Here is a 24,115-nt window from a genome sequence, read left to right on the forward strand (position 1 = left end):
CTATAGAATTACATCTCAATATACAAAAACAGTCACAGCAGGTAATGAGTTATATTAGTCCGAGTAAATTACTTTTATATCATTGTTGGTATTTACCATTCTTCACACTAGTTCCCGTTTTTTGACAGCTTAGTCACTCACAGAATTAATACCTTTACATCCTAAAGAGTTTCATTTACTAAAGATTTGACAAAAAATTTTCCAAGTATAACTTTATTTTTGTTAAATACCAGTTTTGCCCAAGTAGCTAGCCATTCACTGGCCTTTATTAGCATATTTATAAGAACATCTCTTGCTGCTGTTATTTTTTTAATCCTATTCATTGAATAATACATTTCTCTTTCTTGTAATCACTAAAACAAACTAAAATGTCTGTCATTTCTTTCTCTATATTCTTTTTATATAAAGTTTAGTTCATTTGACTCAAGCTGGTTATTAAGTTATCACCTTTCTTAAACCCTTGCTTTCCAACAGGTCTCTTGACGGTCGTCTTCAGGTATCTCATCGAAAAGGACTGCCACATGTTATATATTGCCGACTATGGCGCTGGCCAGATCTTCACAGTCACCATGAACTGAAAGCAATTGAAAACTGCGAATATGCTTTTAATCTTAAAAAGGACGAAGTATGTGTAAACCCTTACCACTACCAGAGAGTTGAGACCCCAGGTAGGAAATGTAGAATTTGATTGTCTTAAGTTAGATATTTGAATACATTTTTAGGCACTCACCTTACTGGTCGATGAAATTTTTGTAATAAATCCTAATTAATTTATTATTTTATTTAGTGTAATTAAAATACTTTTATTTGGGGCCCGGAGAGATAGCACAGCGGCGTTTGCCTTGCAAGCAGCCGATCAGGACCAAAGGTGATTGGTTCAAATCCCGGTGTCCCATATGGTCCCCCGTGCCTGCCAGGAGCTATTTCTGAGCAGACAGCCAGGAGGAACCCCTGAGCACTGCCGGGTGTGGCCCAAAAACCAAAAAAAAAAAAAAAAAAAACCCCAAAACTTTTATTTGTAAAGGATGTATTGAGGTGCCACACCATGGAGTACCCAAGGATTAATCTTAGCTCTGTTCTCAGGGGATGACTCCTGATTGACTTGGATGGGGGGATCATATACAGTACTAGAGGTAGAACATGGGCATACCATATGCAAGGCTTATGCAAAGCAGGTCTGCCTGCTGTCTTATCGCTCCAACCTCTTAAAGCATTTATTTTTATGCACTTAGTTTATGGAAAGATATGACAGATTCTTGGGACAACATACTACTTGACACCCAAGTAATAGAGTCTAGAAATTTTAGGGCTTCCCTTTTAAGGCTATCTTCTCCCTTGAATATGTACCTCTTGCCTGTCTCTTGAGTTTTCTTTACTTATTGTGAAGTCTGTGCTCTCTCTTGAACGTACACACTTCTTTGTCTCCCGTCACATCTTTTAACTTTTCAATAAAAATTATCTTGCCCCCTCTCCCCCAAAGATGAGAAGTTATCATCACCTAATTTGCAGTCTGTTCAGAGCTAAGGCAGTGTTTCCCATAGTATCAGTATTGCCTTGGGAGGTGATAGAACACCCAGGGGTCAGTAGTAGCCTCTTGTACACTTGGAAGGGTTTTTATTTTGTTTGTTTCCTTGTCCTTTGAAGTGCTTTAATGATACCACTTATATCAAAGCAGTTGATAAAAATCCTGATACAAATTCTGTAGCAGGACTTTTAATAGTTATTTACTTGAACTTTGAAAAATAAATGCAGCTGTATTTTTTAAGGAAACTCCCCAAATCTAGTTCTTAGAAATCTTTGCATAATGTTTTCCAGTAGAGTTTTATGGACTTCTATTGCAATATTAATGGGATCACTTTGAAAGTTAAAAGAAAAACAGTTCTTGAAGTTTAGATTGTGGTTTAAATAAGTTAGACTTGGTGGTTTCTCTAAACTTTAATATTAAGCAGGCTGCTGTTTCTTTTTTACTTCTGAAGACTTTTTATAAAGGCTCTATAGTTGTTCCATATACTTGACATTAATTTGAATTTCATTTTACTCTTTTAGTTTTGCCTCCGGTATTGGTACCCCGGCACACTGAGATCCTGACGGAACTGCCACCTCTGGATGATTATACCCACTCTATTCCAGAAAACACTAATTTCCCAGCAGGAATTGAGCCACAAAGTAATTATATCCCAGGTACTTTACCTCCTAAAAAGAAAACTAAAAATTTTACTCATGAGCTCTCAGTAAGTTGTGATTTGATTTTTTTTTTTAATTAATTTTGGGGGAGATTGGGTTCAGTCAGACCTGGCAGTGATAGGGGTTTACTCCTGGCTCTATACTCAGGAATCATTTCTAGCTGGGCATGGGACCATCTGGGTGCTGTGCAATGAACCCTTGTTGGCTGTGTACAAGGCAAGAGCCCAGCCTGCTTATACTTTCTCTGGTCCCTAGGTTGATTTTTTTTTTTTTTAATAAAATGTTTCTGAATTTTGACTAGAAAGAACTGATTGGTTATTGATTATATTTTGTGAAATATAGAGCTTAATTTTTTTTCCTGGAGTAACGCTTTACTTTTACACGCTTGGCTTAGTTGCTCAAGTTAAGAATGATATAGAGGGCCCGGAGAGATAGCACAGCGGCGTTTGCCTTGCAAGCAGCCGATCCAGGACCTAAGGTGGTTGGTTTGAATCCCGGTGTCCCAAATGGTCCCCCGTGCCTGCCAGGAGCTATTTCTGAGCAGACAGCCAGGAGGAACCCCTGAGCACCGCCGGGTGTGGCCCAAAAACCAAAAAAAAAAAAAAAAAAAAGATATAGAATGTAAACAAAAGGACTATTATGAGGGAAAAATTTCTGAAATGAAAATATATATATAAAATCAATCAGATATTAGTTTCTATGGGTTGATAATGTTTAAGAGGAACCTAACATTTCTGGTGGGGAGAAGGGTCCACATCTGGTGGTATTTGGGTTATTTCTGGCTCTGTGCTCAGAAATTACTCCTGGCAGGCTTGGGGGACCATATAGGATACTGGAGATCGAACCAGGGTCGGCCACATTTAAGGCAAATGGCTAACCTGCTGTGCTATTGCTCTGGCCCAAAACTAACATTTATATGGAAATAAAAAATTTTTTTCTGGGGGCTGGAGAGATAGCATGGAGGTAGAGTGTTTGCCTTGCATGAGCATGGAGGTAGAGTGTTTGCCTTGCATGCAGAAGGACGGTGGTTCGAATCCTGTCATCCCATATGGTCCCCCGAGTCTGCCAGGGTGATTTCTGAGCATAGAGCCAGGAGTGGCCCCTGAACGCTGCCGGGTGTGACCCCAAAAAAACAAAAAAAAATTTTTTTTTCTTACATAGGTATAGGGACTTGTTGGATATAGTAAACCTCTATTTTAGTTGTTTTGTTTGGGTTCTGTAATTTCTGGGGGTTGGGAAATGAATGCAACTTTCTCATTTTTAAATTCTGGTACATTGTTTCATGTAAATTTTTTAAATATATACTTTATATTGCCCTCTGTTTGACATTTACTTCACTTTTATTTGGAGGAAGTGAGGAGGCAGTATACCTGCTGTTAGTGTTCAAGCTTATTTCTGATTCTATGCTCAGAAATATGCTCCGGCAGGATTAGGGAACCAATGGGGTGCTGGGGATTGAAACCAGGTCAGCTACTTCAAAGGCAAGTGCCTTTTTTTTTTTTTTTGCACTACCACTCTAGACCCCTTCACTTTTTTTTTTTTTTTTTTTTTTTGGCTTCCTTTGGACCACATCTGCCTGTACTCAGGGCTTCCTCCTGGCTCTGTGCTCAGGAATGGCTCCTAGCAGGCTTGGTAGACCAGACCATATAGGATGCTGGGAATCCAATTCAGGCTGGCTACATGTACATGCAAGGCAAGCTGTACTGTCTGCTGTATTATCACTCCAGTCTTTTAGAGCCTTCATATTTTGCAACTGAGATATGTATATGAGATAAGAGTTTTAGATATATTTAAAAATAATTTATTAGCATGTCTTATCATAGAAAAATGCTTATTCATGAAGACAATCTTGAAGGCATTAGAATTTTTTAATTAGCTAACTTTAAATTTAGAAAGCGTTTCTTGATTGTTTTAAAATGCATTTCTTTTATTCCTATTTTATTCAAGAGTGTTAAAGAGTACTTTTTGATTGGTAGGGACAAACTTCGGGGTGGCAGTTAGGAGGTAAGAGCATAGAGTGCTGGGGGTATGAAGGCTAGGTAGGATTAGAGGAAAATAATAATAGAGTTATCATTTCCGGGGTGGGGGGTCTTGGCAGAGAGTAAATGTGTGTGGTTAATATGAGGAGGGCGGCATTTGAAGTCTTTGATGTGACCATTGGTGCTATTCAACAGTATTGAGAAACTAAAGTGTAAGCCACAGTCACCGAAGAGACCTACTCAGTAAATATGTGGAAGGATGACTTCCACTGTGAAGGTGTTTGGGTTCCCCACTCCCAACATCTATTTTGTTTAATTCAGACTATTGTACAAAGTAGAAAATGAAGTTAATTATACTTATTTGCTAGTTTCTGGCCAGTGGGGCATTATATAACTTCAAGCTAAATTAAGCAAGCTGACACTTTCTCTAAAATGCAAAAAGGCTAATTATTATTTGTTATTATGCAGATTAGCCATAACCGAGAAAAGCAAAATAAAATATTTTTGATTGTCATTGTTCCTTTTCTCTTTGCACAATTGAGATCTGGCGGCTGGAGAGATCACATGGAGGTGGTTCTTGGTTCGAATCCCGGCATCCCATATAGTCCCCAAGCCTGCCAGGAGCAATTTCTGAGTGTAGAGCCAGGAGTAAACCCTGAACACTCTCTGATGTGACACCCCCCCCCCCCCGAAAAAAAAAAAAGTTGAGATCTGGGAGGTTTGGATGACAAAATGCAGTCTTATTTAATTCTTTTAGCATTAACCTTTAAAAAATGCCACAATAAAAGGCATAATAAAAATATTTTTTCCCGACTTTGTTTTCTTTGTTACTCGCATTTGTAAAAATAATTTATTTTATTTTTGGAATTTCCATAATTAAAATTTGGGAAGTTAAGCTAGAGAGAGAGCTAAGTGTACTGGACCATGTGCTTTGTATGTAAGAAGCCAGCGTTTGAGCCCTTGAACATTATTGGGCATAACTTGCTTTTTGAAGGGAAATGTAATTACTTAATGAAGGAGACCTTTAATTTGGGATAATTATAAATTTCTTTTAAGGTATGGATATTATCTTGAATTGCTTAAAGTGATCCTGCAGTAAAACTGATAATTGATGATAAACCTAAACATATTTTTCCTCTTTAAAATTGTAACTGGTAAAATTGAGTAAATGTTTTTATTTTAACATAAAATTCATTCAGATGCCTCTTGAATATAAAGGTAGATGTCTGTATTAACTATAAAATCTCAGGTATACAGATTTTGGAGTAAATAATACCATTTCTTTGGGGTTAGGGGAGGGGTTGTACAGGGGATTAATCCCAGGGCCTCGAAAATTAAATTCTCTATCTCCTTATCCCTGTGCTAGGGCCACACCCAGTGACGCTCAGGGGTTACTCCTGGCTATTTGCTCAGAAATTGTTCCTGGCTTGGGGGACTATATAGAACTGGGGGGAGGGGGGGGAGGAGGTCGAACTGCATTCCGTCCTAGGGTAGCGCATGCAAGGCAGACGCCTTAACACCCTGTGCCACTGCTCCGGCCCCACACATGGTATTTTAATAATTTCCTAAGTAGCCACCTGTAATGGTCATTAGATAAAAAAGAAAGCACTAATATCTTTCAACATAGTGATTCAGAACTGAAGCACTTTGAACTTATATTTTTGACTTTTGCCTCAGAGAAAATATATGTATGGAAATATAAATGATAGCCAAGAGAATATGCCTTTGAGAACTTGATTGTATTACAAGTAGGGTTTAAAGATTTACCTTTAAGATTTAGGTCAGAAGCTGATTCATAAGCCCTCTATATCCAATACTAATTTTATAATATTACATAACATATTTAAAATTCAGAGTGATTTGTTGGTTATCTTTGGTAGCTGGAAGAAAAGATGGTGAGCTTAAATTGTACTGAATTTGATTTGTTCTAAACTTATTGTAGAAACGCCACCTCCTGGATATATCAGTGAAGATGGAGAAACAAGTGATCAGCAGTTGAACCAAAGTATGGATACAGGTAAAAAAAATGCCTCCCACATTTTTCCCAGCAATTAAACATATATATTTTTTGTCTGTTTGAAACTCACAGGAGTTACTGTATAGCTAACATTTAGGAAAATAGAAACATTCCCTAGTAGAAAATTTTTTTCTTTGACTTAATCATATTTAGAACCCATCAATGCAGGAAAGAAGCCTGGTTGTCAATGAACAATTAAATGATCTACTTGGTAGAATAATTGTTCATATTTTCACACTGGGACAAATGAAAAAATTTTAAATTAAATATTCTACTTCTGTTAATGTTGAGTTACTCTGAGTAAGTATCCATGATGAAAATTCTTTTTTTTTTTTTTTTTTTTTTTTTGTGGTTTTTGGGTCACACCCGGCAGTGCTCAGGGGTTATTCCTGGTTCCATGCTCAGAAATTGCTCCTGGCAGGCACAGGGGACCATATGGGACGCCGGGATTTGAACTGATGACCTTCTGCATGAAAGGCAAACACCTTACCTCCATGCTATCTCTCCAGCCCCGAAAATTCTTAATTAGTGCAGTAGCAGATCTTCAAAATAGTTGAGTGAAAAGAATGAGAAACCACTTTCAATGTTCTTTTATCTTCACAATGAGTTCTGAGTGAAGTGTTCTTGCTCTTAACTTCATGTATGGTGAAGGTTTAACATATTACACACATCAAATCTCTGAAACAATTATTTTGGAGTAAGATTTATAACCCTTCAAAACGAATAACTTATCAGTGAAATAGTTGTGGTGATGTTGTAATTGGACGATTTTTTTTTGGGGGGGCGGTCCATAACTGGCTATGCTCATGGCTTACTACTGGCTCTGTTCAGGAATTTGTTACTCCTATTGGGAATCCATGTACCATGTGGTATGCTATGGATTGAACCCAGATCAGCCACATGCAAGGCAAGCATCTCAGATAGTTTACTGACCATTTTGATCAGTTTCATCCTGACTGTATTTTAAAGATTAGGTACCCTGATACTACACCCTGATGATAAAAAATATTAGCAACCTTTCTATACAGGTAATACTAGAGTATTTTTCATTTTGGTTATAATTTTTATTAGTTTTAACCACAGATCCCTTTCTCTTCCTCACCTCCTCTTTCCTTCTCCTATTCTCTGCTGTCCTTTCATTGTTGGTTGTGGTCCTCACACGCTTGTAGTGTGTGCAAGACTGCAAACTTTTGTTGTGCATTAGCATTGGGAAATTCAGATGTTGGTGATGGGGATTAAGCTTTGAGGCCTTGTGCCTGCAAAGCAAGGGAATCTACAACTGAATCATCCATAAGTTATTTATAAGTGAATTAAAATTGGTGAGTTGAGGTCTGTTATGGACATCTTTTTACAATAATTACGTTTAAATTCTTTCCCAATATTTAGACTCTCAATTTAAAAAAAAAGTTACGTTCTTTTTTAATAGCTGTTTAGAGATGTATATAGCTAAGAATGGACAGTGATTTAATAACATCTTAGTGCAAATGTCTCATTGCAGATTTTATTTGGCTTATTAGATAGATCTTAAAAAATCTTATGTCAAAGAAATGGTTTCCTGGTTCAATCAGCCATATTTCTTTCTTTAAGGGGCAGGTGTGAAGCTGAACACACCTGCAGTGTTCAGGAGTTAATCCTGGATCTGCACTCAAGAATTAACTCCTGGTTGTACTTTAGGAACCATGTGATGCCAGGAATTGAACCAGGGTTGGTCATGTACAAGACATCATTGCCTTGCTCACTAAATGATCTCTCTAATCCTTAACTGTATTTCTTTGCCCCCTGATGGGCAGCAAATACTTGGAGAAGTACTAATGAAAACAATAGTGCTATTCCACTTCATACCCACTATTAATCCAGAAACACTAAGTGTTAATAAGGACTAGACCAGGGGTGGCGAACAAGTTCGACACAAAGAGCCAAAATTTTAAACTGTTGAGAGTCAGAGAGCCACATCACGCAGTGACCTGCCAAAACAGACAGACACTCACACAAAAGCATCTAATTTTAACAATAATATATTAAACACATACTGCATTTTGCCATTTTGAGTGAGGGTCAAAATCCTGCAGTGATGGTGAGGGTGTGCTGCGTCCTCCACACTAAGAACTAACGGCCAGATGTGACCCAACATGTAACACATGGGAATCCAAACTTGGCAAAGAGCCACAGTATACAAAATAATGATAAGAGGCAAAGAGCCGCATTCATTTTCGCCACCCCTGGACTAGGCAGTTTACCTCAGTGATTAAGCATGCAATGCAGCTGGACCAGAGGTCTAACCCCAACACTTCATGACCTATATCACCCCCAACTCCCATATTTCCCTACAAACCAAGTCCCACTGGGTATAGCCCTGGAAGTTGGTGAGCCTGCCAGTGTAAACCTATTGAAAGTAGCCTCAGCTCCCCTGCACACTGCATGAGACAGCCCCCAGGAAATGTGTTAATGAGGATGTGGAGAAAATGAAAACCTCATGTAGAATGTTTCTTTTTTCTTTGGAAAAGTTTGCAATTCTGCAGAGTTAAATAGAAAATAACAGTATGGACAACACTTTCAGTATGAGGTATATGTTCAAGAAAATTGAACATCATCCACCACCTTAAATGTGTACACATATTGTTCATATAAACATTGTAATAATTCACAAGTGGAAGCTAAAAAATAATATGCAACTTTGAATAAATGTACTGTATTCATAAGTTAGAATATTAGTCAACCTTAGCACAGATTTGTGCATTAAGTGAAAGAAGTCAGATTAAAGAAATGCATAGTTCTTGGGGCCGGAGCAATAGTACAGCAGTAGGGCATTTGCCTTGCACCACATGGCTGGCTCAGGATGGACCTGGGTGCCGCCAAGTGTGGCCCAAAAAACCAAAATAAATAAATAAATAAAATTTAAAAAAGGAAGAAAAATATATAGTTCAGTGGTTGCTTAAGACTGACCCCTGTTCTATTCTTAGCACTACATGGTCCTCCATTAACATTGGGGTAGTTCAGGTAATCTCTGGCACTGCAAGGCCCAGATAGCAGTCAGAACTAGATGGACTAAGTTTGAGCTGTTTCTCCGATTTTTACAAGTTAGGGAATGTGGCGTGAAGTTGTTTTTAATCTGTAAAATAAAGTTAATAAGGGGCCGGAGCTATAGCACAGCGGTAGGACATTTGCCTTGCTTGTGGCTGACCCAGGGTGGACTTGAGTTCAATCCCCAGTGTCCCATATGGTCCCTCAAGCCAGGAGCGATTTTTGAGCACATAGCTAGGAGTAACCTGAGTGTCACCAGGTGTAACTTCCCCCTAAAACAAACAAAAAAGAATTAATAATACATACATGATTTTTTTCTAATGAAAAATTACCCTTGATTAATTTTGTTATATGTATTTTAAAATCGGTTTTTTTTTAAGTCTACATTTTATTTACTAAATAAATGGTTCTTGAACAGAAGTTGAAGCATAAAGCACAATAGTCTTTGAAGCTTATGGACCCATTTTTTTGCATAAATATATATGGATTGGAGTTGTTTCAATATATTTTGCTTATGAAGAATGTTTCCCTTTTCTTTTTTATGGTTTTTGGGTCACACTTGACAGCGTTCTGGGGTTACTCCTGACTCTATGCTCAGAAATCGTTCCTGGCAGGCTCGGGGGACCATATGGGATGCCAGGATTCGAACCACCGTCTTTCTGTATGCAAGGCAAACGCCTTATCTCCTTGCTATCTCTGGCTCAATGTTTCCCTTTTTAAAAAATATTTTACTCTGAAGTAATGCTGGTCTCTTAACAATGTTGGAAAGTGGATTCTCATTTTAGAATATATTGACCATAGGATTCATTCTTTAAATACTTGTCGGTGTCTAGCAGAGAGACCATTTCCTCTAGAGAAAGGGTTTTAAAATAGAGGGTTAGGTTTTCAATTTTTTCATTCTGGTTTGGTTACTTGCATTTTGTAAGAAATGTATTCATTCTGTCTAGGTTTCAGCTTTATTATTATAAAAATATTTCTGATCGTTTATATTCTTAATATATATATATAGGATGTATAGTGGTGTCTCAGTTTTATATATAATATTAGCAGCTTGACTTTTTCTCTTTAATATGTCTTAAAACAGTCCTATCAGATTCCAATTTATATTTTATTTTTCTCTGTCAACTATGTCTATTTCTGTCCTTCGTTTTCTTACATCTATTTACTTTGCATTTGTTTTTCTTTTTTCTTTTTTTTTTTTGTTTTTGTTTTTGTTTTTGGGCCACACCCGGCAGTGCTCAGGGATCACTCCTGGCTGTCTGCTCAGAAATAGCTCCTGACAGGCACGGGGGACCATATGGGACACTGGGATTCGAACCAACCACCTTTGATCCTGGATCTGCTGCTTGCAAGGCAAACACCGCTGTGCTATCTCTCCGGGCCCATTTGTCTTTCATATTAGCCTTATAGCGTATGTTTAGATCATGTTTCTTTTCTTTTTCTTTTTTTAATTTTTAATTATGAGAAAAATGATGCAAAGAGGACAAGGTAAAGTTATAGTGAAAGGACAATCGCCCATAAACAGAGTTCTCAGAAGAAATCCCCTTGCTGACGCCTAAATATTGAACTTACAGTCAAAGAACATTAAGAAAAATAAGGCAGAACCCATGTACAATTACTTTGTCCACAAGTCCCCAGATTGTAGTACATTATAACATTTCTTTTTTGTTTGTTTGTTTTGTTTTGTTTTGTTTTGTTTTTGGGCCACACCCGTCTGACACTCAGGGGTTACTCCTGGCTATGTGCTCAGAAATCGCTCCTGGCTTGGGGGCACTATATGGGACACCGGGGGATCGAACCGAGGTCCATCCTACGCTAGCACTTGCAAGGCAGACACCCTACCTCTGGCGCCACCTTCCCGGCCCACATTATAACATTTCTTAGCAGTACACAAGGCAACCTAAAGCCATGAGATTTATGTGACTCCTTAAACATTGAAGACATAATATTTTTTTATATTTTCACGCGCATACATATTAGTTTAAGTTAACATCAAAAGTTTAAGAGTTTTGTTTTTAAGGGTTAGTCAAAAGGGCACAGTAAAAACAGTGTTAGAGTGGCAAATATTGTTTGCATAGGCCCACCAAAATATGGGGGACATGGAAAGGAAAAGCCTTGGTCTAAATACAAGGAGACCCCTACCCCTGAAGTTTCCTGCCATAAGACCAACTCTAGGCTCCAGGCAAACTAGTTTATTCAATCCAAGTCATTGTCTGTAGTGCCAATACAGTTTTATTTTTCACGCAGTCCTATTGTTGGCATCAGGTTTCTGTATTAAAGATCCTGGAATCTGCACATCCTACATTGAAGTCAGGCTGGTGTGGAGTACCCTCTAGTTTCACCTCACAATTAAGGGGCAATACAGAAAGCCCTGTCCAATAAGCAGGTCATTGTTGTTGTTAAGTCTTCTCAGTGTGAAGGGAAGTCTCTTTTGAGTAGGTCGATGTCAGAGCAGCGGTAGGGTCTTCCCTGGTAGAGGATTGCCTCCAGGTGATGTTATAGACAACCTTGGATGTTCCGTAGATGTCTTCTCTAGATCAGGGTAGATCATGTTTCTTTTCTAATGTAACCATTTAACACTATAAATTTCTCTAATTGGCAGAAACAAGTTATTTAACTGCCTCTCAGCCTTGCCCAGAGTTTCCTCAGCTAATCTATACTTAATAAGGACATGTAAATTAGAATTGGTTAATAAATAGGACAGCTATGATTGGGCTTCTCACAATTTTATTCTTTGTATGGCCATTAAAGTTTTGGTTGATTTCTTCTTTGCATACTCAGTTCTCTGTGTCTGTCTTGACATGACAGGTGATCTCAATAAGGAAGTGATTCTTTGCGCTTACATACAAAGTGCTGATCCCTTCCCCTAAACATTTTACTCTTTCTTAATTATTTTGGTGAGAACATACATGGCTCTGTAGTGCTTCTGATATTTTCTTACCATTTTGGGAACAAGATTTTTTCCTAAACTACATTTAATCCATATGAGGATTCCTATAATGTTTAAGTAATTAAAGAAAGAGGCAGTTTTATTAACAGAATTGATGTTTACAGAAAAATTTGGAAATGGATAGGGCAGAATAAAGGAATATGAAAAAATGTATTAATTTTTAAACTGGAGTAGTTGAAGGGACTTGAGGATGTTAGGTTCTAAAAATCTTGTTTTTGAATATTATACTAGATTCCCTTTGCTTGGTTTTGAATGGTTGTGGGGGGAGTTTGCTCTGATAATGTAAGATTGGCTGGTAATTACAAATGAAAGAATGGCTGAGCATGGTTCTCAGTTTTCTGAAAGACTGATGAGTGTGATTGGTCTGTATGTATAGTTTGAAAAGCATACATTTTAAGCTGTTCAGGGATTAAAAATAGTAGATAATGTTAATTCCTCAGAATTCTTGCTATAAAATAAAAGTGAAAGATATAAAATAAAATTATTTTACCATCTGTTAAAATTATTTTAACTTTCTTTTTCTTTGTGCCCTTTGAAGTCTATTTTTATTCATTTTAATGTTAGTTTACAGTTGGTTAATAATATATATAATAACATATAATTTTGTTGGGAGCAAACACTTTAATGTAAATAATAAAGCCCTATAATTTTTAATGTAGAACATGAAGAATTTTTAAAAATAAAATGAGCATGAAATTTACAAGGCAAAAAACCTTATAGGAGAGAAATTTAAATCAATATATTTTTGTATATTACTCTTAATAACTTTTGGAATGACATTTAAATTTGGGTCATGATATAGATTAACAAGACTCTTGTTCATTAAATTCAAAATGGTATATTTGACAGACTGGCAGCTTCTTATAAAATTAAACACACTCTTGCCATATGACCTAGCAAACATGTTTCTTTGATATTTATCCAAAAGAGTTAAGGACTTATACATAGAAACTTGCATGTGGCTATTTATAGCAGCTTTATAATTGCCAAAACTTGGAAGCAACTGAGAAATTCTTCAGTTGGTGAGTGAATAAATAACCTGTGGTACATCTAAACAAAGGAATATTATTCAGTGTAAAAAAGAAATGTGCCAACAAATCATGAAATTACATAGAGGAACTATAATTGCATGTACCTGAAAGAAGACAGTCTGAAGGATGTGCTATGTTGGATTGGAACTATGTGGTGTGGAAGTGGCAAAACTTACATAGTAATCTTGAGAGGATTATGGCAAAGGAAAGAGAAGAAAGAATAAGAGGATTTGGGAGTCAGCAAAGCCATTCTATTCTTTTCATGGATGCTACAGTGATGTGATTATGCATATCATTAAATGTCAACCTTTGAGCCTGGGAGTCTGGAAGTGAAGGCATGCATGGGACTACAAACACAACAGTGATTTAGATCCTGGCACTGCGAATGGTTCCTGGATCACCCCTAGAAGAGCTGCTGGGTGTGGCTTTAAAAGGGGGGAGGGGACAACTGGAGAGATAGTACAGCAGCAAGATGCTTGCCTTGTACCCAGCAGACCTGGGTTTGAATTCTAGCAGCATATTTGTTCCCCTGAGCACAGCCCAGAATGGTCTTGATGGTGGTGTTGATGGAAGTTGGGGAAAGAGAAAGGAAGCCCTAATGTATAGGCAAGGTGATAGCAGAGGAAGTTGTATGTGTATTTGTTAAATGGAAACCATATTTCACTTATCCTGTGAACTTAAAGAGCTCTAAAACATATTTTTTTAAAAAAATAGACACCTTTTTTTCTTTTTGTTTTGGGTCACACCCAGCAGTGCTCGGGCTTTCCTGGCTCTATGCTTAGTTATTCCTGGCAGGCTTAGGGACTGTATGGGTTGCTAGAGATTGAACCCGTTTTGCCTGCATGCAAGGCAAATGCCCTAATGTTACGCTGTGCTGTCACTCTGGCTCTGTTAAAAAAAAATTAATGCCATTTTGAAAGATAACCAAAACCAGAAAGCTTGGAACTAATTACAATTGCATGAAAAATCTTAGAACTGATATATAAAGCAAAGATAGAAAAGAGCCTGATTTCCACCAATACATATGCCCTGTTAAATAAAGGCTAAGAAAATACCATTTCTGATAGAATAAGTATTAAAAAACAAAGTTCAGAATTAAAGTCATTGTGTATATACAATTGGGGAGGTCCATAGTTTGAGGGAAAGCCAAGGGTTAAGTTACTTACTTCACTTTGTAGCAGCCAGTGGGTTTGATTCCTGATAACCACATTTGCTTCCCGAACCACCTTCAGGGGTCTTTCCTGATCATAGAACCAAGAATAACCTGTGATCATTAGCAGAAATCCTGTGTATCCCCCACCCTATCACCAAATAAAAATAAGTGAGAAGGAGGCACAGTATAGAAGGTGCTTGCTTATATAGTTCTTGGAATATTATGGATGGACATGAGATGCTTTTGGGCAGGGAGTGGTGAGGAGTCAGAATTGATTATAATCTTCTATGTATTGAAACCTTAATACTTGATATTACGTGAAGGAGTAGAATATGTTTTGGATTCTTAGGCTGTAAATCATCTGAATTTTGTACGATTCTTTGCAACGAGATACAATGGATTTTATTATTCTGTAATAGTATTTTGGAAATACTGTCATGTAAATTAAATTAAATTCTTTTGTTTTAGGATCTCCAGCAGAACTATCTCCTACTACTCTTTCCCCTGTTAATCATAGTTTGGGTAAGATGCAAATACTTTTCCTCATTGCTATGATACTGTGTCAGTTAATAATATCTCTTGTTTTATATATATACAAATGATTATTCAAATTAGTATTTTCAAAAATATTAGAGACCAGAAAGGTAATACAGGGAGAGGTTGGCAGGGGTTGTGATACTTGACTTACATCCTGCTGACCTTAATTTGATCCCCAGCACCACATTTGGTCCCCTGAGCACCACTGGGTACCGCTCTCAAATCCCCCAAATTATATGGGTGTGTGTATACACTGTACCTAATATTAAAACTTTTTTTACATGAATATAAGAATGTAACATTTTTATTAATTTTAAATCATACTTTGCCCTTTTTTGACTTAATGATACCTAATGTTAACATGAGATACTATGGGTATAAATATACTAATCATAAGTAACATCTTACGTTATAGAGTATGTGCATATGGAAGATAAATGTTTGAGTCAATCTGTGTATATTTTAATGAGAATTACAGAAGTTATATATGACCTTAGTTTGTGCATAAAATCGGTATGTTTTAATTCCATATTCTGTTTCCACTTGCAAACTCTTGTGCTTTATTACTATTTTTTGCGTGTCAGTGTCCTCCTAATTCTGTAACTAAGGTAATTCACCCAGATGCTCATGTGAAAATTGACAAAGGTAAAAATGATGTCATATTTTATATCCTGTTATTATGGCAGTTTTTTACCTTTACTCTTAACTCATTAATCTTTACTTCAGTTTAATTTTGACTACCACAAACTAACTCTATTATGAAAATTTATTTACTTTACCTATGGTTATTTACAATTTAAGCAAATTAAGGCAAAATTATTATTGGAACAAATGATCCACCATAAAATCTGAAAATGATATTTGATGATTGAAATATTTACAGAAATGAGTGAGATTTGAAAAGTTCTAAATCTGGAAGTTCTAAATCTGGAAAGTAAAGTTGTTAAAACATTTTTGTGTATGGGGCTGGAGCAGTGGCGCTAGAGGTAAGGCGCACGCTAGCCTAGGACAGACCGAGGTTCCATCCCCCGAGTCCCATATGGTCCCCCAAGCCAGGGGCGATTTCTGAGCACATAGTCAGGAGTAACCCCTGAGTGTCAACGGGTGTGGCCCAAAAACAAACAAATAAAAAAAGATTTTTGTCTAGTCCCTGAACTTGCTTGAATAGGTTGAAATAAATCATTAAAATAGGATGATATTAGATCTGTTCTTGGCTTAACTTAATTTTATGGTTTCCACCCCTTCTCTCCCCCCCCCCCCCCAGATTTGCAGCCAGTTACTTATTCAGAACCTGCATTTTGGTGTTCAATAGCATATTATGAATTAAACCAGAGGGTCGGAGAGACCTTTCATGCATCACAACCCTCACTCACTGTAGATGGATTCACAGATCCTTCAAATTCAGAGAGGTTTTGCTTAGGTTTACTCTCCAACGTCAATCGAAATGCCACAGTAGAAATGACAAGAAGACACATAGGTATGTTTCCTTTCCTCTGTGTGAAATAAGAGATGTTGTAGACTCCTCTTTTGAGCATCATGTGGTTCACTACATCGAGATCATATGCAAAAAAGTAATTTTGCCTTTTCTATCAGTTACAGTGCATTCACAGGTGATTCTTCCATCAGCAAATGCTTTTATTTTATTTATTTATTTTTTTATTTTTTGGGGTTTTTTTGGGCCACACCCGGCGGTGCTCAGGGGTCACTCTGGCTGTCTGCTCAGAAATAGCTCCTGGCAGGCACGGGGGACCATATGGGACACAGGGATTCAAACCAACCACCTTTGGTCCTGGATTGGCTGCTTGCAAGGCAAACACCGCTGTGCTATCTCTCCGGGCCCAGCAAATGCTTTTAGCTTTGACTCAGACTCTTGATATGGAATGTCCTTCAGTATGTGTTAACATAATTTGACCAGCTTTTAAATTATCCTTTACAGGTTTTAAGATTAGGATTTTTAACAAATTACAATTATTTTTACTTTGTATCTCTTAGTTTTTTTTGTCCCTTCTGTGAGTTCATATATAAAGTTAAATCTGCTAATTTTAAAATTTGAGGCATGTTATCTAGACATTCAAAAAATAATTCAAGGGCCAGAGTGGTGGTGCAAGCTGTAAGGCATATCTGCCTTTCCCGCTCTAGCCTAGGACAGACTGCCGTTCAATCCCCTGGTGTCCCATATGGTCCCCCAAGCCAGGAACAATTTCTGAGCACATAGCCAGGAGTAACCCGAGTGTCACCAGGTGTGGCCCCAAAACAAAACAAAAAAACCCAAAATTTTAATGACTCAGACTGTGGTACTTGAGTACTGTGGTACTCAAGTTTGTGAGTCAGAATGATGTTAGATGCTTTTTGCCTCTTACTCTCATTTTCTCAAGTGAACAATGTATTTCAGAAATTACGTTAAACATACATGATTTTTGTAAGATTAAATAATTGATGAGAGTGGGGTGGGTAGGGTGTTTGTCTTGCATGCGGCCAACTCATGGCATTTCATATAGTTTCCCAAGCCTTCCAGGAGTAATTTCTGAGCACAGAGCCAGTAGTAATCTTTGAGCACCACAGAGTGTGGCCCAACCCCCCACCCCAAATTGATGAGAATTCAGCTTTCATTAAATAAAACAGTAGAGATTAAACATCGTCTTATTTGTTTTTTTTTTTAAGTACAATCATTTTATAATGGTATACATGTAGTGGGTTCATCTTGATCAAATACTTTGAATCTCAAATATGGTGTTTCCATATAATTCATGAACACAAAAATTTGGGGTCTTCAGTTTTGTTAAAGAAGAGTTTAAGTACCACTAGTATAACTGAGCATAGTTTTCGTCATCTGTTCATTTATTTTGAGGTCTTTTTCCATCTTCTGTTATTGACTAGATGTTTTCTGCATTCATCTTGGAGCTTTCTGATTCTTTCCTCAGCAGTTGTTACTCTGCTAGTGAGGCCTTTTCTTTCATCTGAAACAAACTACCAAGTTTTTCAGCGCTGTCATTTTTGTTTGTAGTTTTTTATTTCTGCTCTCATACCATCTTGGATTTATTGAACATTGTTTCTTTGAACTTTTTGAACATTCCAAGCATTTTCTCTCTGGATTTTTTTCAGAGAGATTATATTGGTGGCCTTACTGATTAAGTCCTCAATACTACAGTCTTCACTAAATACCCTTGGGGTGGGGGTTCAACTTTACTACTTTACTTTAGTCTGGGATTCATCTTTTCTACTTCACTGTAGGCATCCCCAGGTGTCTCCAACCACTACGTGTGGGAGACCTGGGGAGAGCTCTATTGAGGGGGGAGATTATCTTACAGCCACATTAGCAGTTGCTGCTTCAGGCATGGTAATGACTTTTTACCTTTAGACAGAGGAGGCTGTTGAGTGTGGCTGCGGGCCTGCTGTGCTTTCAGGCAGAAGGGAAATTTGTCACTCTGTTCCAGAGTTGTCAGTCAGACCAGTTTACCTGGGAAGGTGCAGAGCTGAGTCTTTTTCTCTGCTGGCACAATGGCGATTGTGGGTGAAAGCTCATAGAGTTTTAAAGGGGATAGATGACTGTTTCTTAATTACTTTATTTTAAGCCTAATTGGAAGATGTAAGGGAATACTATGGATGGTAATAAAGACATTTTGATACAGACTTTAGTTTATTCCTTCCAAGGTCACTTAGTTTCTTGGAGGTTTTTTTTTTTAATGTTGCATGAAATTTTACTCCATTTATTTTCTACATTTTTTTTTTTTTTTTAGGTCACACCCGGCAGTGCTCAGGGGTTACTCCTGGCTGTTTGCTCAGAAATAGCTCCTGGCAGGCACGGGGGACCATATGGGACACTGGGATTTGAACCAACCACCTTTGGTCCTGATCGGCTGCTTGCAAGGCAAACGCCACTGTGCTATCTCTCCGGGCCCTATTTTCTACATTTTTAAAAGTACTTTCAATTAACATGTTATTTTACAACCCAATAAAACTAAAGTAAAAGTACTTTTATATAAAAACACACAGAAGGATGGTTCAGAGTTAAATATCTTAATAGCAAAGCTGTGAAAAGGTCCTCAAACATCCTTATTCTTGTGGTTTTTAATATCTTCCAAGAAGACTTCCAAGACATGCCGAAATGTTAAATTCTCTAAGACTAATCATTTTGTACTTCATTTTAGGAAGAGGTGTGCGCTTATATTACATAGGTGGGGAAGTTTTTGCTGAGTGCCTAAGTGATAGTGCAATCTTTGTGCAGAGCCCCAACTGTAATCAGAGATATGGCTGGCATCCTGCAACAGTGTGTAAAATCCCACCAGGTATGTATACAATGTAAATGAACTTATTTCCTCTCTTTACAGGGTCTTTTTAAGTTGTTATTAACTTTAGAAATCAAATTATTTGCATGCTGTATTCCACTATCTGTAGCTCCCTTAAAAGCTAATCTTGTCATAATTTTTGTTTTTTTCTTCTCATTTTTTCAATTATAGGCTGTAATCTGAAGATCTTCAACAACCAAGAATTTGCTGCTCTTCTGGCTCAGTCCGTTAATCAGGGTTTTGAAGCCGTGTATCAGCTAACTAGAATGTGCACCATAAGAATGAGTTTTGTTAAAGGCTGGGGAGCAGAATATCGGTATGAAATACATATTTAGATCTTAGATTTCTAAGTGTGATTCTTTTTCCCCTTTGCATCTTCTGTGGCTTATGCATATCTATTTTGATTAGGATTAAGAGTCAAATATTTGGGAGCCTGGAGAGATAGCATAGCGGCGTTTGCCTTGCAAGCAGCCGATCCAGGACCTAAGGTGGTTGGTTCAAATCCCGGTGTCCCATATGGTCCCCTGTGCCTGCCAGGAGCTATTTCTGAGCAGACAGCCAGGAGTAACCCCTGAGCACCACCAGGTGTGGCCCCAAAACCCAAACCCCCCCCCCCCAAAAAAAAAGAAAGGAAGGAAGGAAGGAAGGAAGGGAGGGAGGGAGGGAGGGAGGGAGGGAGGGAGGGAGGGAGAAAGAGAGGGAGAGAGAAAGAAAGAAAGAGAGAGAGAGAAGGAAGGAAGAAAGAAAGAAAGGAAAGAGAGAGAGAGAGAGAGAGAGAGAGAGAGAGAGAGAGAGAGAGAGAGAGAGAGAGAGAGAGAGAGAGAGAGAGAGAGAGTCAGGGGGCCGGAGAGATAGCATGGAGGTAAGGCGTTTGCCTTTCATGCAGGAGGTCATCGGTTCGAATCCCGGCGCCCCATATGGTCCCCCGTGCCTGCCAGGAGCAATTTCTGAGCCTGGAGCCAGGAATAACCCCTGAGCACTGCCCGGTGTGACCCAAAAACCACACACACACACAAAAAAGAAAGAGTCAAATATTTGTTTGAACCGCACATTTCTGTACTGACACTATAGACTAGAGAATGAAGATATGCAAGGTTATGGCACAGAACTTTGATAGGTTAATCAAGAAAACTTTAAAAGGGGGTTGGAGCAGTGAGGTGTCTGCCTTGCTAGCGATATCCTAGGACGGCCCATGGTTCGATATCTTGGCATCCCATATGGTCCCCCCAAGCCAAGAGCTATTTCTGAGCGCATAGCCCGGAGTGACCCCTGAGAGTCACCAGGTGTGGCCCACCCTCCCCTCCAAAAAAGACTAGGCTTAGAAAAGATTTGCAACACTACATTTGTAAATAGTAAAGACAGCTTGCATAATAGTCTCCTTGACTCTTAATCTTCCTCTAATAGTAACATTTATAACAATAGAGGTTCTTTTTTTTTGGGGGGGGGCCACACCTGTCGGTGCTCAGAGGTTACTCCTGGCTATCTGCTCAGAAATAGCTCCTGGCAGGCACGGGGACCATATGGGACGCTGGGATTCGAACCAAGGATCTTGGTTCCTGGATTGGGTGCTTGCAAGGCAAACACCGCTGTGCTATCTCTCTGGCCCCAACAATAGAGGTTCTTAAAAGCTGAATTGTAATCAATGAGGTTTGGTCACTGCTAAATTAAATAATAGCTTGTATTCCAATGTAAAGAAAGGGAAAACTTCCTAATATATTAAAGGGATAGAACTGTGAGTAAATTAAGTTTTCTTTCTCCAACTCACAGTACTTGCTGACTGAATGAATACCTACTTAAGATATTTATAGAAAGTATAATAGTATTCCTGCTTCATCAATTTGTGCTCATCAATTTGTTTGATTTGAAATTGATTACCAATCTTAATGGAGTTTTGTGAAGTATATGATTATTGCAATAATAACTTTTGAGTCTGCTGGTTGAATATTTTATTCAAAATATAGTCTTTGAATAATTTATATCTTTGGAGGAAGGTATTCCTACTGTGCTTCTGTGCCCTGGCAGTATTAGGGGACCATATGGAATGCCCAGGATCAAACTGATAATAGACTGTGTGCAAGGCAGCAGCTCACTACCCTCTTTGACCCCTCTTTTGTGTCTTTCTATATCTCTTATTTATCTTTGAGCTGTGATACCTTTAAAGAATAATGCATTCCCTTTTTTCTGTTTGAACTTACATTGATCTGAGTTGGTATTAAAAATGGTTTCATCCCCTGGTGTGATCCACCCCAGAAAATAAACCCAAAATATTATTTTTAAAAAAAGAGAAAGGGGGGCCAGCGAGGTGACACTAGAGGTAAGGTGTCTGCCTTGCAAGCGCTAGCCAAGGAAGGACTAAGGTTCGATCCCCTGGCGTCTCATATGGTCCCCCCAAGCCAGGGGCAATTTCTGAGTGCTTAGCCAGGAGTAACCCCTGAGCATCAAATGGTTGTGGCCCGAAAAACCAAAAAGAAAAGAAAAGGGGCTAGAGAAATAGCATGGAGGTAAGGCGTTTGCCTTTCATGCAGAAGGACGATGGTTCGAATCCCGGCATCCCATATGGTCCCCCGAGCCTGCCAGGAGTGATTTCTGAGTGTGGAGCCAGGAGTAACCCCTGAGCGCTGCTGGGTGTGACCCAAAAACCCAAAATAAAAATAAAAAAAGATTTCAGTCCCTGCTGCCATATGGTCTTCCAAGAATCTCTAGGAACAGTTACCAAGCACCAAAGGTTAGCGTAGTCTGATCGCCATCAGGTCTGACCAAAGCAACAACAAATTAGATTTAAAGGGTACTATCTGAAATTTTTTCTTGAAAGGCCATACCCAGTGGTACAGGGATTAGGGAGGTAATGAAGGGTGGGGACAAAGGTATTGGTATTAGTAGTGTGACCCATATGGTATACTAGGAAATGCATTTTATTTTAGGCATGCACTCTACCATTTTATCCATATCCCAGTCTGTGTATTCTGTCTGTTTTTGTTATTTTGCCTAATGGGGCATTGGTGTTGCTAGACAGAGGTGGGGCACCATGTGCAGCTGGAACTCCAGCCTGTGCCTCCTGCATGCAAAGCAAGCACTTGAGTCCATTGGGCTATATGTTTCTGACCACTCAGAGGACATTTTTATGTCATTTTTTTTCCCTTCAAAACTTAGATTGTTGAAGGGGCTGGAGAGATAGCATGGAGGTAAGACGTTTGCCTTGCATGCAGAAGAATGGTAGTTCGAATCCCGGCATCCCATATGGTCCCCCGAGCCTGCCAGGAACGATTTCTGAGCGTAGAGCCAGGCCAGGAGTGATCCCTGAGTGCCGCCAGGTGTGACCCAAAAACAACAACAACAACAACAAAAATTTAGATTGTTGAAAAATATGGCAGAAATTCAATGGCTTGAGTGTAAATATGCAGGTCACTGGAGAGGAATTCTTTATTTCTGTTAAGAGAATTTAAATTTGTGGAGAAAGATTCTGCCCTTTAGTCATGGGCTCTCTGCCACTTTTACCCAGAGATAAATGAAAATTTATAATGAGAGAAAGCAGTGTTACATGTATGTTTATCTGATATCTGACTTGAAATGAAAATTTATGAGAGAAATCAGTGTTACATGTACGTGTATCTGATATCTGACTTGGATGATTAAAATAGTATCCTTTAACATTTTCATATCAAAATCACCCAGATAACCATATATCTGAGAACTATGGGTAGTAACTAGGAACATTTTATCTTTTTTTGTTTGTTTGTTTGTTTTGGTTTTTGTTTTTTGGGTCACACCCAGCAGCACTCAGGGATTACTCCTGGCTCTACATTCAGAAATTGTTCCTGGCACGCTCGGGGGACCATATGGGATGCCAGGATTCGAACCAGAGACCTTCTGCATGAAAGGCAAACACCTTACTTCCATGCTATCTCTGTGGCCCCAGAACATGTTATCCTTAATAATAGTAATAATAATAGAGCTGATTGCACAAATAAATAGATTTTGAAAATATTTAACTTTTTTTTTTTTTTTTTTGGTTTTTGGGCCACATCCAGTGACACTCAGAGGTTACTTCTTGCCATTCGCTCAGAAATCATTCCTGGTTTGGGGATCATATGGGACACGGGATCAAACCGAGGTCCGTCTCAGATCAGCATGTGTGCTATTGCTCCGGCCCCAATTTCACTTTCTTGAGTGCCAGCTTGATTGCCACCATAAAAATTAAAGTAAATAAGACTTGTAATTCACATTGGTCTCGATTAAAAAAAAGTTAAATAGAAAATAATTGAGAAATGCAGCTGCATTAAGTAAATCAGAAATGAGTAAACACAGGATGGACAATATGCCTGGCACAATTTTGTGCCCTTTTAACTCTAGTAACAACTTCGATGCCCTAAATGAATTATTCCTGCAGATTAAACTGATATAAGTGATCTAATTGAAAATAAATTGGGAAATACTTAGAATTAAATAAATGATAAAACCAAAAGCAAAGAAGAGCTTAGCAAAATAACTTTTAGAATACCTAATCCAAGAGAATAGAACAAAACGGCAAAAAAAAAAAAAAGACCTGAGAAAGGTGTAAAAGAGTCACACTCAACTACTATTAATATTTGTCAACTTGTGAATTGTGCTAATGGAATTTTGTGTATATAAGGAAAACTGAGTCTCAAAAGCATAATTTTATGCCAGTGAGTCTGGGTCTGTTATATTATACTCCATGTATCACATTTGAGGAACGATCATATATCAGAATGTCTAGTATATGTCTCAGATCCTAATCCAAGTGCCAAGAATTTCTTCAGGAAATAGAGGAAACTGGTGGGGAGGGGGGGGGTGAGGGAAGTGAGATAGAGAAGGATGACTGCCAATACGATTATTAAGCCACGTCCTATGTTGGGTGGGTCACTGGACTCTTTCCTAGGAAATTTTCAGTAAATATTAAGGAACACAGAATTTCACTCACGGAGAAAGGAAACTAGAC

General features: G+C 38.3%; 1 protein-coding gene across 1 annotated transcript in view; it reads left to right on the forward strand.

The window, feature by feature from the left end:
- SMAD2 (SMAD family member 2) overlaps positions 1-24,115 on the forward strand; it is a 961,241-nt gene that overhangs the window by 935,525 nt on the left and 1,601 nt on the right. The window contains exons 5-11 of the mRNA XM_049781559.1: positions 475-668; positions 2,047-2,181; positions 6,106-6,180; positions 14,804-14,857; positions 16,137-16,349; positions 19,021-19,158; positions 19,330-19,474. Coding sequence (XP_049637516.1) covers positions 475-668; positions 2,047-2,181; positions 6,106-6,180; positions 14,804-14,857; positions 16,137-16,349; positions 19,021-19,158; positions 19,330-19,474 — 954 coding nt within the window. The remainder of the gene's footprint in view (positions 1-474; positions 669-2,046; positions 2,182-6,105; positions 6,181-14,803; positions 14,858-16,136; positions 16,350-19,020; positions 19,159-19,329; positions 19,475-24,115) is intronic.

This window comes from Suncus etruscus, chromosome 10 (genome assembly GCF_024139225.1).
Source record: "Suncus etruscus isolate mSunEtr1 chromosome 10, mSunEtr1.pri.cur, whole genome shotgun sequence".
Lineage (NCBI taxonomy): Eukaryota > Metazoa > Chordata > Mammalia > Eulipotyphla > Soricidae > Suncus > Suncus etruscus.